Source organism: Salvelinus fontinalis, chromosome 14 (genome assembly GCF_029448725.1).
Source record: "Salvelinus fontinalis isolate EN_2023a chromosome 14, ASM2944872v1, whole genome shotgun sequence".
Taxonomy (NCBI): Eukaryota; Metazoa; Chordata; class Actinopteri; order Salmoniformes; family Salmonidae; genus Salvelinus; species Salvelinus fontinalis.
This window is the reverse complement of record NC_074678.1, coordinates 48,122,643-48,135,678: the sequence shown is the minus strand read 5'-3', so window position 1 is coordinate 48,135,678 and position 13,036 is coordinate 48,122,643. Positions and strand designations below refer to the sequence as shown.

Below are 13,036 nucleotides of genomic sequence, written 5' to 3'. Positions count from 1 at the left end.
ATTTCACATCTAGCGAGTGAGGAATGTGCCATCTAATGTGCCGGTCTAGCGATGGTTCTGTACTGCTGCTGCTCATTTCATGGCAAAGTTTGCAAATGATAGATACAAATGATATACTTACTCATGATATACAGTACCAGTCAAAAGTTTGGACAAACCTACTCATTCAAGAGTTTTTCTTTATTTTTACTATTTTCTACATTGTAGAATAATATTGAAGACATCAAAACTATGAACTAACACATATGGAATCACATAGTAACCAACCTTCTTAATGAGTTTCAGCCAATCAGTTGTGTTGTGACAAGGCCCTACACAGAAGATAGCCCTATTTGGTAAAATACCAAGTCCATATAATGGTAAGAACAGTCCAAATAAGCAAAGAGAAACGACAGTCCATCATCACTTTAAGACATGAAGGTCAGTCATTTCTGAAAATGTCAAGAACTTTGAAAGTTTCTTCAAGTGCAGTCGCAAAAACCATCAATGATGAAACTAGCTCTTATGAGGACCGCCACAGGAAAGGAAGACCCAGAGTTTCCTCTGCTGCAGAGGATAAGTTCATTAGAGTTAACTGCATCTCAGATTGCAGCCCAAATAAATGCGTCACAGAGTTCAAGTAACAGACACATCTCAACATCAACTGTTCAGAGGAGACTGCGTGAATCAGGCCTTCATGGTCAGATTGCTGCAAAGAAACCACTACTAAAGGACACCAATAAGAAGAAGAGACTTGCTTGGGACAAGAAACAAGAGCAATGGACATTAGACCGATGGAAATCTGTCCTTTGGTCTGATGAGTCCAAATTTGAGATTTTTTGTTCCAACCGCTGTGTCTTTGTGAGACACAGAGTAGGTGAACGGATGATCTCCGCAAGTGTGGTTCCCACCGTGAAGCATGGAGAAGGAGGTGTGATGTTATGGGGGTGCTTTGCTGGTGACACTGTCAGTGATTTATTTAGAATTCAAGGCACAATTAACCACCATGGCTACCAAAGCATTCTGCAGCGATACACCATCCCATCTTGTTTGTGCTTAGTGGGACTATCACTTGTTTTTCAACAGGACAATGACCCAAAACACACCTCCAGGCTGTGTAAGGCCTATTTGAACAAGGAGAGTGATGGAGTGCTGCATCATATGACCTTACCTCCACAAGCACCTGACCTCAACCCATTTGAGATGGTTTGGGATCAGTTGGACCGCAGAGTGAAGGAAAAGCACTCAACAAGTGCTCAGCATATGTGAGAACTCCTTCAAGACTGCTGGGAAAGAATTCCAGGTGAAGCTGGTTGAGAGAATGCCAAGAGTGTGCAAAGCTGTCATCAAGGCAAAGGGTGGCTACTTTGAAGAATTTGAAGTATAATTACATTTTAATTTGTTTAACACTTTTTTGGTTAATACATTATTCCATATGTGTTATTTCATAGTTTTGATGTCTTCACTATTATTCTACTATGTAGAAAATAGTAAAAATAAAGAAAACCCATTGAATGAGTAGTTGTGTCCAAAATGTTGACTGGAACTGTACTTCTGTCAGGTAAGCCTACTTTGCAGTTAATATTTATTTGAGAAGGTTTGGGGGAAAGTATTTCTGTCAACCCACAAGACGGTTATCACACCAATTGGTTACACACGTTGTGATAGACAAACACGCGCACCACACAGGGTAAGTATTGCTGGAAATTCATTGGCAGATATTGTTTTAGGTTTGGCTTTTTAAGCCAATAGTGGCTAACCAGGGGTTGGACAATATCAATGTTGCATTGATTAGATAGTAGCTAGGAGTTTGCGGTGTCTAATACTTTTGAGATTTGTTTATGACAGTTTGCAGTGGAACATGTGAAAATTGAATGTACTTTCAGAATTGTTTGGCGAGCTATATAGGTTGGCTGCGACCCCTGCTCTAGAGACTACCTCTTTAAAGTAGAAGGATACATATGCAAATAAAAGATGACTGGTTATTGTTCACAATAATCAGATTGTGATGTCATGATCTGGGCCATGACATCACAAAACGCCATCCCACCTGAACAGGTTTAAATTCCAGGTATTTTTTTTAAACAGCTCTTACACAATAGGGCATTATCAAAATGTTCACATTATCTGTGTAACTTTTGACTGCACTGCCCCTTTAAGGATTGTTTGGGATGGGGGTTTATCCTCTTGTGATATACAGTGCATTCGGACAGTATCCAGGCCCCTTGACTTTTTCCACATTTTGTTAGGTTACAGCCTTGTTCTAAAATCAATTTACACACCATAAATGACAAAGAAAAAGCAGGTTGTTACAAATATTAGCTAATTTATAAAAATAAAGAACGGAAATATCACATTTACATAAGTATTCAGACTCAGTACTTTGTTGAAGCACCTTTGGAAGAGATTACAGCCTTGAGTCTTCTTCGACATGACACTTGTCACACCTGTATTTGGGAAGATTATCCCGTTCTTCTCTGCAGATCCTCTCATGCTCTGTCAGGTTGGATGGGGAGCGTTGCTGCACAGCTGTTTTCAGGTCTCTCCAAAGATGTTCAATCAGGTTCAAGTACGGGCTCTGGCTGGGCCACTCAAGGACATTCAGAAACTTGTACCGAAGCCACTGCGTTGTCTTGGCAGTGTGCTTAGGGTCGTTGTCCAGTTGAAAGGTGAACCTTCGCCCCAGTCTGAGGTCCTGAGCACTCTGGAGCAGGTTTTCATCAAGGATCTCTCTGTACTTTGCTCCGTTCATCTTTGCCTCGATCCTGACTAGTCTCCCAGTCCCTGCAGCTAAAAAACATCCCCATAGCATGATGCTGCCACCACCATGCTTCACCGTAGGGATGGTGACAGGTTACCTCCAGACGTGGCCCTTGGCATTCAGGCCAAATAGTTCAATCTTGGTTTCAGCAGACCAAAGAATCTTGTTTCTCATGGTCTGAGAGTTTTTAGGTGCCTTTTGGCAAACTCCAAGTGGGTTATTATGTGCCTTTTACTGACCAAGGCCCTTCTCCCCCGATTGCTCAGTCTGGCAGCCAGCTCTAGGAAGAGTCTTGGTGGTTATGAATTTCTTCCATTGAAGAATGATGGAGGCCACTGTGTTCTTGGGGATCTTTAGTGCTGCTGACATGTTTTGGTACCCTTCCCCAGATCTGTGCCTCGACACTATCCTGTCTCGGAGCTCTACGGACAATTCCTTCAACCTCATGGGTTGGTTTCTTGCTCTGACGTGCACTGTCAACTGTAGGATCTCATAAAGACAGGTGTGTGCCTTTCCAAATCATGTCCAATCATTTGAATTTACCACAGGTGGACTCCAATCAAGTTTTAAAAACATCTCAAGGATGATAAATGGAGACAGGATGCACAGGAGCTCAATTTCGAGTCTCATAGCAAAGGGTCTGAATACTTATGTAAATAAGGTATTTATGTTTTTAATTTTTAATACAATGGCAAACGTTCAAAAAAATCTGTTTTTGCCTTGTCATTTTAGAATAAGGCTGTAACGTAACAAAATATGGAAAAAGTCAAAGGGTCTGAAAACTTTCCAACGGCACTGTATCAATGTGCTGTGTGTGGGTGCCGTAGATGGATAACTTCCCCAAACTGCCTCTCCTGTCCAGAAAAGATTCAAGTAAAAAAAATTGAATAACAGAGGTCCCCATCCCCTGCGAAGATGAAAGCTCGTCAACTTAAGAGTACATTAGAAGAACCAACTACTGCCACAACAGGAGGGCAACAGTCAAACATAGTCAACCACGGCCCTCGAACATCAAACACAGTCGTCATTACATTAAAAATATTTATTCTCTTATGTGTCTGAAATCAGCCCACACGGTCAACACAGAGCAGCAGTGAAGATCCAGGCTCAGACATTCTCTTCATCTATGGTAACACAGCTGTCAAATGGATCGTGCCATTAGAACCTTTAGATTTGGGGATTTTTGGATGGGTTATTCTCTCTCTTTCTTATCTTAATGACCCCCCCCCCCCTCCCCCCCTCGCTGTGTGTGGCAAGGAGAGGGAAGATCACTGTAGCAGATGTACAGTACAACCACAAACTCAAACCGTGACTCGGGAACTCAGCAGCTTGACGGAATCTCGGATTAACGCGCCCTGCTCCCAGTTTCTTGAATTCGACACAGATATGGTGGGAAGCCTTCCTTATCAGGATGGGTGGTGGAATCTGCTGTTGAGGGAATGAGTTATTATTCTATGGGATAACTGGAATAACTGGAGAGAGTTGCTAAATCCTCCACTGATGGGGAAGCGAGGCCCAAGGAAGTTAACAGAATGGGAGTGGGCAAACATTTGAGCGTTGCACTCCAGGGCTGGATTCACCAGATGTGTTCAGTGTTCAAGAGTCGTTTACGGTATGTTATACAAGCCTGTGACGGGATTCAAGGTAACACCAACCTGCCTGTACAGAATCAATATCCCATAGATTAATCGTAGGCTACTTCCTAAATGACACCCTATTCTCATAGGCCTCCCAAAGTAATGCACTTTGTATGGAATAAGGCTTTTGGGACACAGATTTCAACTTGGCACAGGGATTACATCTCATGTGATGCTTTATGGGTTTAGTTGGTTCCAGACACAGTTTCCATGTGTGTGTGTGTGTGTGTGTGTGTGTGTGTGTGTGTGTGTGTGCGTGCGCACTTGTCTATCACCTATGTGTGTGTGTGTGTGCGTGCGTGCGTGTGCGTGCGTGTGCATGCGTGCGTGCGCACTTGTCTATCACCTATGTGTGTGTGTGTGTGCGTGTGCGCTGAGTGTGTTCATACGGTGTGTGCGGTGCGGGTGCAAGGTAGACTGCCTCTTATCAAAGCTGTGGGTCCTCATTCAATAACTGGGAGGCATGTTATCCAGTGCAGCTGTCCAGCTGAGGGTGTATTGAGTGAAGCCTCCTGTAAGACACAGTTTACATCTAGCTGACAACCCAGGGGAGGAGATCAACAGGAACCGCTCGATGCTCATGCATACACATCTATCTGCTCCGCTCTCTATTCCCAAGATGTAGTCTCTCACACACGCACCCATACACACGCATAGACGCACACACAAACATGCTCAGACACAGACACACACACAGACACACACACCTGCTCCTTTCTCTGATGGCATAATTATTCTACCAACTGCTTTTCTCACATGCTCACGTTTACTATTCTTATAGCTAGACGCTCCAGCTGGGTCCAGTTATCCGAACTCTCCCTTACAGTAACTGAAGCTCGCCACCACACTGTGTGATAACGACGCAGGGAATCACGGGAAGATCAACACTGTCTGTCTGGGTCTTGAACGCTGCGGTAGGACGCGGTGTTTTGTCATTCTCTTCCTCTGTTCCCACTTCTGTCCTCGTACCCCGTTAGTTACAGCTCAAGTTTGAAACATCTCCCTGAGGAAAATAAGCATGATTCGCCTCGCTGGAGACATCTGCCCTTTGAAAGAGAGAGGCTGTTTGAACAGCTGTCACATCCCACTGCTCGTCTGAACATCTTCAGATGAAACGGAGAACGTCTGGGGCCGTATGCATCTCAGCTTCTGATCTTGGATCAGGTCCCCCCCCCCCCCCCCCCCGTCCATGTAGTCATCCGTTGTTATCTAAAAAGTGATCCTAAATTACACTCTGAGACGGTTGATACATATGGCCCCTAGGGGAATGTTGTGGTTTGGATACTAGAGGAGACGTCAACGAGCAACACGACGATACAGAAGACAACAGGCGAACCCAGCAAGGATTGCCACATCAAGCCTGTCTGGCCAAAGCAGGTAGAACCGTTTTAAACTGATACACTCACACCAAATATCCCCATTCACAGTGAGATACTGTAGGTAGACATCCACTGGAGAGTGTACGCGAATGAATGAATCTCTAAGGGCATAGAAGCGGATAGAACAGAGAGAGATACCTGTATATAAAGAATGCCTGTGAACAAATGTGCTGCTTTTTTGTGTGTTTTCTGTGTTCATTGTGATGCATATGGTCACACATTTCCATATGTCGGCTACGTTATGTTCATGTACTGTATTGTGACATGTATTGTCATGTATGGGCCAGGTTGTCTACACAGCAACCAAAGAGTTACATCCCCGAAGATTTGAAGCTTAACACATAAGACCTGAAGTGGCTGCCTGTTAGTCAGTCAAGAGGAACCAAACGTCAGCCTTTCGAAAAGTCCTGGGAGTTCAATTGCATTAAAGCCCTTAGTTTGCCTGAGCTTCGATAAAATTGGATAAAGCAGGAAAAGCTGCTTCCATCACTCAGAATTAATTTTCCCCAAACTGATTTGAGCTGCATAGTACCCACTATGGGTTGGGGAACCCTATTCTGCCCCTGTCCATCTCTGTACTTTAATCAAATGATCCTCTATGTTTGGAGGTAATTTAAACTAGGTTTGTCATGATACCAGTATCGCGATACTAGGACGTAAGGAAGGAAGGGAAACAAAACATGAAGTGGACTTACTTTCTTGAGGAAAACAGTCCTAATGTTGGAAAAATCAGCTTTATGTTGTCACCAATGTCCCCTATAAGCTGTGCATGGGCGCGCAGCTCCCCCGAGACTGCCGCACAGACGAAATATCAGCCCGCACAAAGAAGCACGACTTTCTAGTTTCCGCTATAGTTAACACTATCAACGTTTCCCTTTACTGTGCAAATTGTGAATGAATCAACGCAATACTAGCCACTTTTAATGCAACATACCGAAACAAAACAAACTATACAATACATTTTCTTGTAGGCAGAACACATTGGAGTAGGATTCTATTGCATTAACAGGCTCGACTCAGGCCCATACTCTACACAGACCTGTGCGCCATAACCACTCAGAGCTGCAGTATGCAAGTAGACCATTGCCATATATGGATCTATGCCATTCACTTTGAACTGGACTGTGTTTACAGCATGAGCAGTCATGAGTAGATGCGCTTGTTTTGAGATCAAAGCGAGAGCTGCATGTAGCCAGGTGTGTACACTTGTTCATGTTCTTTGCTAGTAAGTGAGCCCAGATATAGCTAAATTCTAGTCAGCAATGAGGGAGTGGCTGCTTCTTACAAGTGCACATAACATGTGCATTTCTAGCCATCTTCGAAAAACATATTTTTTTCTGTCTTAAAGGGGCAGTGTTGTATTTTGAGACAGGCTTGAATAAGCTAAGTAGCCAATAGGCAGAGGCAATTTGTCTGACTCTTTGTAATAATGGTATTGGAATAATAATAAATAGTTTTTTGTAAAGTGGTTTCTTGCATCAAACAACACAATATTTTCAGTCACCTCCTTGTCTGGAGGACAAGTGGATGAACAGGTTAATGTCAATGACCTGCATGTTTTTTTCAAAAGTATCATGGAATGCAGCCCTACATTGAACACCACACATCGGCTGCTACTGTAGGCTGAATGATAGAACACTTATTTCCATGTTAAAAGGTTATGGGATGCATTTTCGCCATAGTTTTTCTATGGTAGGCCACTCTGATAGGCCTATGCTATGATCAAATAGCCACAGAAGCCTACTTGGCCACTGTTATAGCTGTAAATTAAAGCAGGTACAGCCTCAGTGTTCACAGTACACGCTCGCCAGAAGTTGCATAGAATTTTCACAACATTCAAGTTTGCGCTCAGCAGACCTGGAATTTGCAAAAGAAAATTGAGGGAACATTGGTTGTCACCAAGAGTCACGTTTGTTTATTTTGCAAGCTATAGCACACAATTGTTACAACACTAACTTAGGAACACACACACACGGGTGCAAGCGTACACACATGCATGCACACACACAGCCACGCATGCGCGCACACACACCTGTTTGGCATCTGTCCTATCCTGTCCTTATTTGGGGCTTCATTATTGGGATTCCTGCTGCTCTGTCTCCCAGGCAGCATCCACCCTGTCCCTGTTATTCAACCAGCAGCATGTTGTCAAAAACAATACGTTTTCTCAGAGTCACACACACACACACACACACACACACACACACACACACACAAACTTTTCTCAAGACAACTCATCCAAGCGCCAGGCCTTGATGTGTGGGATGAAACGTTTCTTTAAGGTGATACGGGGGGATATCACCCCTCTTCCCCGCTCCATCCTTCCCTCCATCTCTCTCTCTCTCTCTCTCTCTCTCTCTCTCTCTCTCTCTCTCTCTCTCTCTCTCTCTCTCTCTCTCTCTCTCTCTCTCTCTCTCTCTCTCTCTCTCTCTCTCTCTCTCTCTCTCTCTCTCTCTCTCTCTCTCACACTCTCTCTCCTCACTCATTGTCATTATTTTCAACATGGCCCTCCTCTGATCTACTAAGGATTGTGGGTCCTCTACGGGGGACTTCAACGTCAGGCGCCACCTTGACGACTGTGAGGGGGTTTGATTTCCCATCATGCTTTGTGGTGACGTGTCTACCTTACTTCCCGTTCTTTGGAGGTGGAGGCGAGGGGAGGCGAACGCTGTGGTGCCCCCGCACTGTCGGGCAATTATCCTCTAGCATAATAAGGAGTGGCTCTCGCCCTGCCGCTCTGACTGACACCTCTCCTCCTTATTTGTCAACAAATCAGATGGCTCATCATGGCGTGGGTGGCCATATTGAGCTAAGGGTGTCGTTTGTGGAGCTGAGCGTCTCTCGCTCTCTGTCACCTCGTTATCTCTGACAGGGTGTCGCTTGCTCAAACTTCCCCTCCTTTGTCATCTCTACATACTTGTGTCTGTGTTCAACCAGAATGGCAAGAAACTATATTCAGTGTAGGTACTAATGTTCATTTTGTGACCAATGACCAGAAACATGGACTAGGGGCTGTTTTCCACCAAGTGTCACATACTTTGCACAACCAGGAAAAAAACTTTGGTTAAGATTGTCAAAGAGTAAAAAGGGCACACTCCATAAAGACACACATACACTGACAAGATGCAGACAAGATGCAACTGTCATTCGATCGATTGTATTGAAACCATGGATTTTTAAAAGAGAGCAATGCGCACAATTCTTACATGACAACATATAAATGTGTTATGATGAGCAGTACACATGACAGTAGGGCGATACTCACAGCCTTCCTTACGGTCCTCAGGACTAGACAAGGCCTCACTGTCTGACAGCAGGCCAGACACAGCAAACAACTTCCTCCCAGAATCCTCAGCGGCTTTGAGCGACCACGGCGAACCAGAGAGAATACGCCCCCCTCCAAACTCATACTGCTTCCTTTCCGAGTCGGTATAGCAGCCCTTGAGCCTCTTAGCAGGGGTGAAGGCTGACTGATAACCCCTGACCTCCCTCTCCTCAGGCGGGGAGGAGAAGGGTCTGAAGGCCCCTACCCCGCTGTGGTTGAGCATCCCTAGAGATGAGCAGTCCAGGTTGGGGGGGTGGAACTGGGGGTGGAGGTGGAGCAGGGAAGCAGGGAAGTCTCTGGCGGGGAAGGTGCCATGGCTGGAGACGGGCCCCTGGCGGTGGTACATGGAGGCAAATGTGTAGGAGCCAGAGGGGAAGGGGAGGTGGAGGTCCTTCTCGGAGATGGGGACCCCGAAAGGCCGTGGGGCCTGGCAAGGGATAGAGGAATCGTGGCCAGCCTCGGCTGTGGAGGCCAGCACCATTAGGGCTGGGGAGGCCAGGGGACTGGGCAGGTAGGAGGAGCTGTCCATCTTAAAGGAGGGCCGGTGGAGGTCCATCCAATCCACGCCTCCCTTAGTCCTATAGAGGGAGGGACTGGTCAGGGGGAGGGGCTGAGTGTTGGTGTGATTTGAAGATGATGTAGTCAAGGTGGAATGACTTCACTGTGAGTCCATTCTCATAGGGCTATATAAGGAGAGAAGAGCATTGATTATCCAAATACAATTGTCAAGAACGAGGGGTATTTAAGAAAGAGATATGGAAGACAAAAAGAGAACGATGACTCTCACAATGAACTAATGCAAATGCTGAATAATAAGGTTAAAATAAAACATGTGCAAAATGTTTTTTTTGTAAATCTAGACAATTCTGTTAAGAAATACTTTGATAGCACTGGAGAAACTGTGATCGTTATTTGTAACTGAGAAGATATTTAATTAAATGAAGAGTTAAGCTAAAAAAGAAACACGAAATATCAGAACATATTGTAATAATTAATATAATGTAAATAAAATCTTGAAATGTTGGTGTAGTTTACGGGGTATTTGTTTATGACTTATTAATAGCCTATCAGTCTATATATGTCTGCAATCTGCCCAATATCAAAAAAAGATGATAATGATCATCACAGTAAATAGGAAAATGTGGCTTATTACTTATTTTCCTTTTTCTCTATGATATTTATATGTGAAACAGCAGTTATTGTCAAATTAATATTCTATGACAAGTTAATGAAATATGAATCCAATAGAAAATATTTTAATACTCTTACATTTCCATGTGATTGACACAACAACTTATCGATTGATCTTGGGATGAAATTCGTTTTCGGTTGTGGCCCGCATAAAAGGTTATAAAATCATCCCAATATTGGTGTCTAACAAAAGATGATTCTAAAATCTAATTGTACGGATGTTCAAGAGGATTGTGAAACGAATAATTCATGTTTTTCGATGTTAAAGTTTCTGAAATTAACTCATTTGTAGGCTAAAGAATAATATCTGAACAGCAGTTTTATTTAATTGAAAATGATCTTTAGTTGTGAAAGAGAGAGTTTTGATAGTGACAATCTCCCCTTTTATTGAACAATAGCTAGGTTTCTATCCAATTGGCGACAGATTTTCATGCGAATATTCTAAAATCCGCATAAAAACAAGATGCGCATTTCCCCACCAGAGATGTGTTTCCATCTAATTGACTTTTTGCAGATAAAGGCTGTGCGTGATCACATAGTGCACATAGAAAACTTTTGCGGTTCAACTCCCATATACAGAATCCAAAATACAAGTGTAATTAGTTTCCATCTAATTTTGTATTATACTGATGGTTTTCTCACCCCCCCAAAAATGTGCGTTATATAGCGAGTGTGCCAGATCTGGTACTGGCATGTGCGCTCTAGCCAACAGCGCGCAGATACCGCTTTTGGCTAGAGCGCACGTATACCCCTACATCCCTCACACTCAACTCTGGACCTCGAAGCCAGTGCCACTGCGTTTTTTCATTGTACCCTTCTAACCAGCGACTGATTTAGACCTGGGTGCAATTCATTATCAGATAGGACAGAAAACCAGCAGACTCCGGACCTCGTAGGGTAAGAGTTGAAACACCCCTGCCCTACATGATTCGATTTTTACGGTCAAAATAGAAAGATGTATTTTGTTTGTCAAACGGCAGCCAAGCATCGATGATCATGTCACCGGCGTAAGACCCTCCATATTTGGAAAAGACATCAAGCTCATCATCCTGCACTTTCACCCCCCTGCGAAGTTCATCGTCGTTTATTTCATCTGCAGCCTAATAAACTGCATGCTTTCACGGCGACATCGCGTGACTCCAAGTTGACTTCGAAACCTAGTTTATGATAGACTCGCATTTTTACTGTATGAATGTGCAAAATTCTAAACTTTTGTTAAACGAAAAGCAACACAATCCCATGAAGGACCCCGCGTGTCCACTGCATTCGTGGCTTGTGCTCCCGGTGAATTTTGAACCCCTTAGCATACTCATTCATTCATACTTAGCATACTCATTCCAACAAGTGTTATAACATCCCTCAGAACCCTTTCAAGAAATTATGTCATTTTCGTTTATTTTATGTATTATATATTTCGACGTAACACGCCAGGGTAAGTTGGTAAATATTTCACGCAAAAAAACTCCTCAGGGAAAACCAGCCGTTCCATGTATTTGATCTGTTCAGAGCTAGCTCACCTGATTAAACGTGTCAACTAAGCAGCAAGCCCTTGAGGCGAATCAGAGCTAGTTCAGGGCTACAACCAAATTGTGAAACGGCTCGGTGTCCCCGAGGAAGAGATTTGAGAACCGCGCAAGATGTTGGGCAACTGAATGCTCAACAAACATCTTGAAAAGTAGGCTATTCAAATGAAATGCAAACCCTAATTTGCGTGAAACACGACAGCAGTCTTCAAGAGCTGATCTTGTCAAACATTTAGCCAGATAGGCCCTAATGATCAATTATAACAATTAATAGGATATTGCATGAAGGTCTTACAAGAAGCCAACAAAATGTAATTTAACCCATTAGCCCTACCACAACAATTTTACAGGAAAAGTTGCCTGTAGCCTACTTACCTAGTTAAACGCTGTCTCGGAGTTGTTTTAGCCACACAACGAACACTTTCTCTAGTTCGAATGTCAGCGATGGTCGACACTTTATTCCGTCCGAGCAAAAGAGAAACACGCGCTTGCAAATGTCGGGATTATTTCCAAGTATTTTTGCAGTAAAATGTAAGCTTGGCTACAGTATTTTTATTTTTTTACATGGACAGACCAGTTAGAATTTTAAGATAAGAAGCGGCACACCGTGAGGACGAAGCGAAGCTCACAGGGCTGCGGCTGCTGCTGCTCAGAGGCTTTCCGCGCTTCGAATGACGATTCCCTCATCCTCTCCCACTCTAGCCTATCTCTCTCCTCCGAATCACTCTCCCGAGAGGGTCTGCGACCTGCCTTCAGAGTGTGCAATGTTACCCTCAGTAGGTTACTAGCCTCTATCCTCCACGTGCAATTGGAAAATGTTCTGAAATGTGATTAAACCGTTATCAAACTGTTTTTAAAAATAATTCCGCTTTCTGGCAGAGCCAACAAATAAGTTACATGCAAGACCATTCAAGAACAGTCACCATTCAAATCCTTAGAACAATATGCTTTAGTCCTGATTTTAAATGTGCGGTATATTTTAGATCCAAAACACACATACATGTTCAGGTACAGATATTGTCTCACTGTATGAATAGTTAGTTGCAGGATAGGACCCTGCATACCCTTTGAGATTTTACATTTGTACATTTTTTCAATGCACCCAAATGAAACATTTAGTACATTTCAGTATAATGAACTACTAGGCTACTTAAGTGTAACCGTGACAGTATAGGCTGGCGACTGAGGAAAGTCGTTCACCTTAAAAATGACCAACACTAAGCCTGGTCCAGACTTACTAA

The 13,036-nt window shown here is 43.6% G+C and overlaps 1 protein-coding gene across 1 annotated transcript in view; it reads right to left on the bottom strand.

Moving 5' to 3' along the window:
* Positions 1-12,452, bottom strand: part of LOC129869344 (E3 ubiquitin-protein ligase RNF220-like) — a 48,086-nt gene extending 35,634 nt beyond the window's left edge. Inside the window, exons 1-2 of the mRNA XM_055943676.1 lie at positions 12,171-12,452; positions 9,022-9,764 (exon numbers count right to left, since the gene is read on the bottom strand). Coding sequence (XP_055799651.1) covers positions 9,022-9,637 — 616 coding nt within the window. The 5' untranslated portion in view covers positions 9,638-9,764; positions 12,171-12,452. The remainder of the gene's footprint in view (positions 1-9,021; positions 9,765-12,170) is intronic.
* Positions 12,453-13,036: the final 584 nt, after the last annotated feature.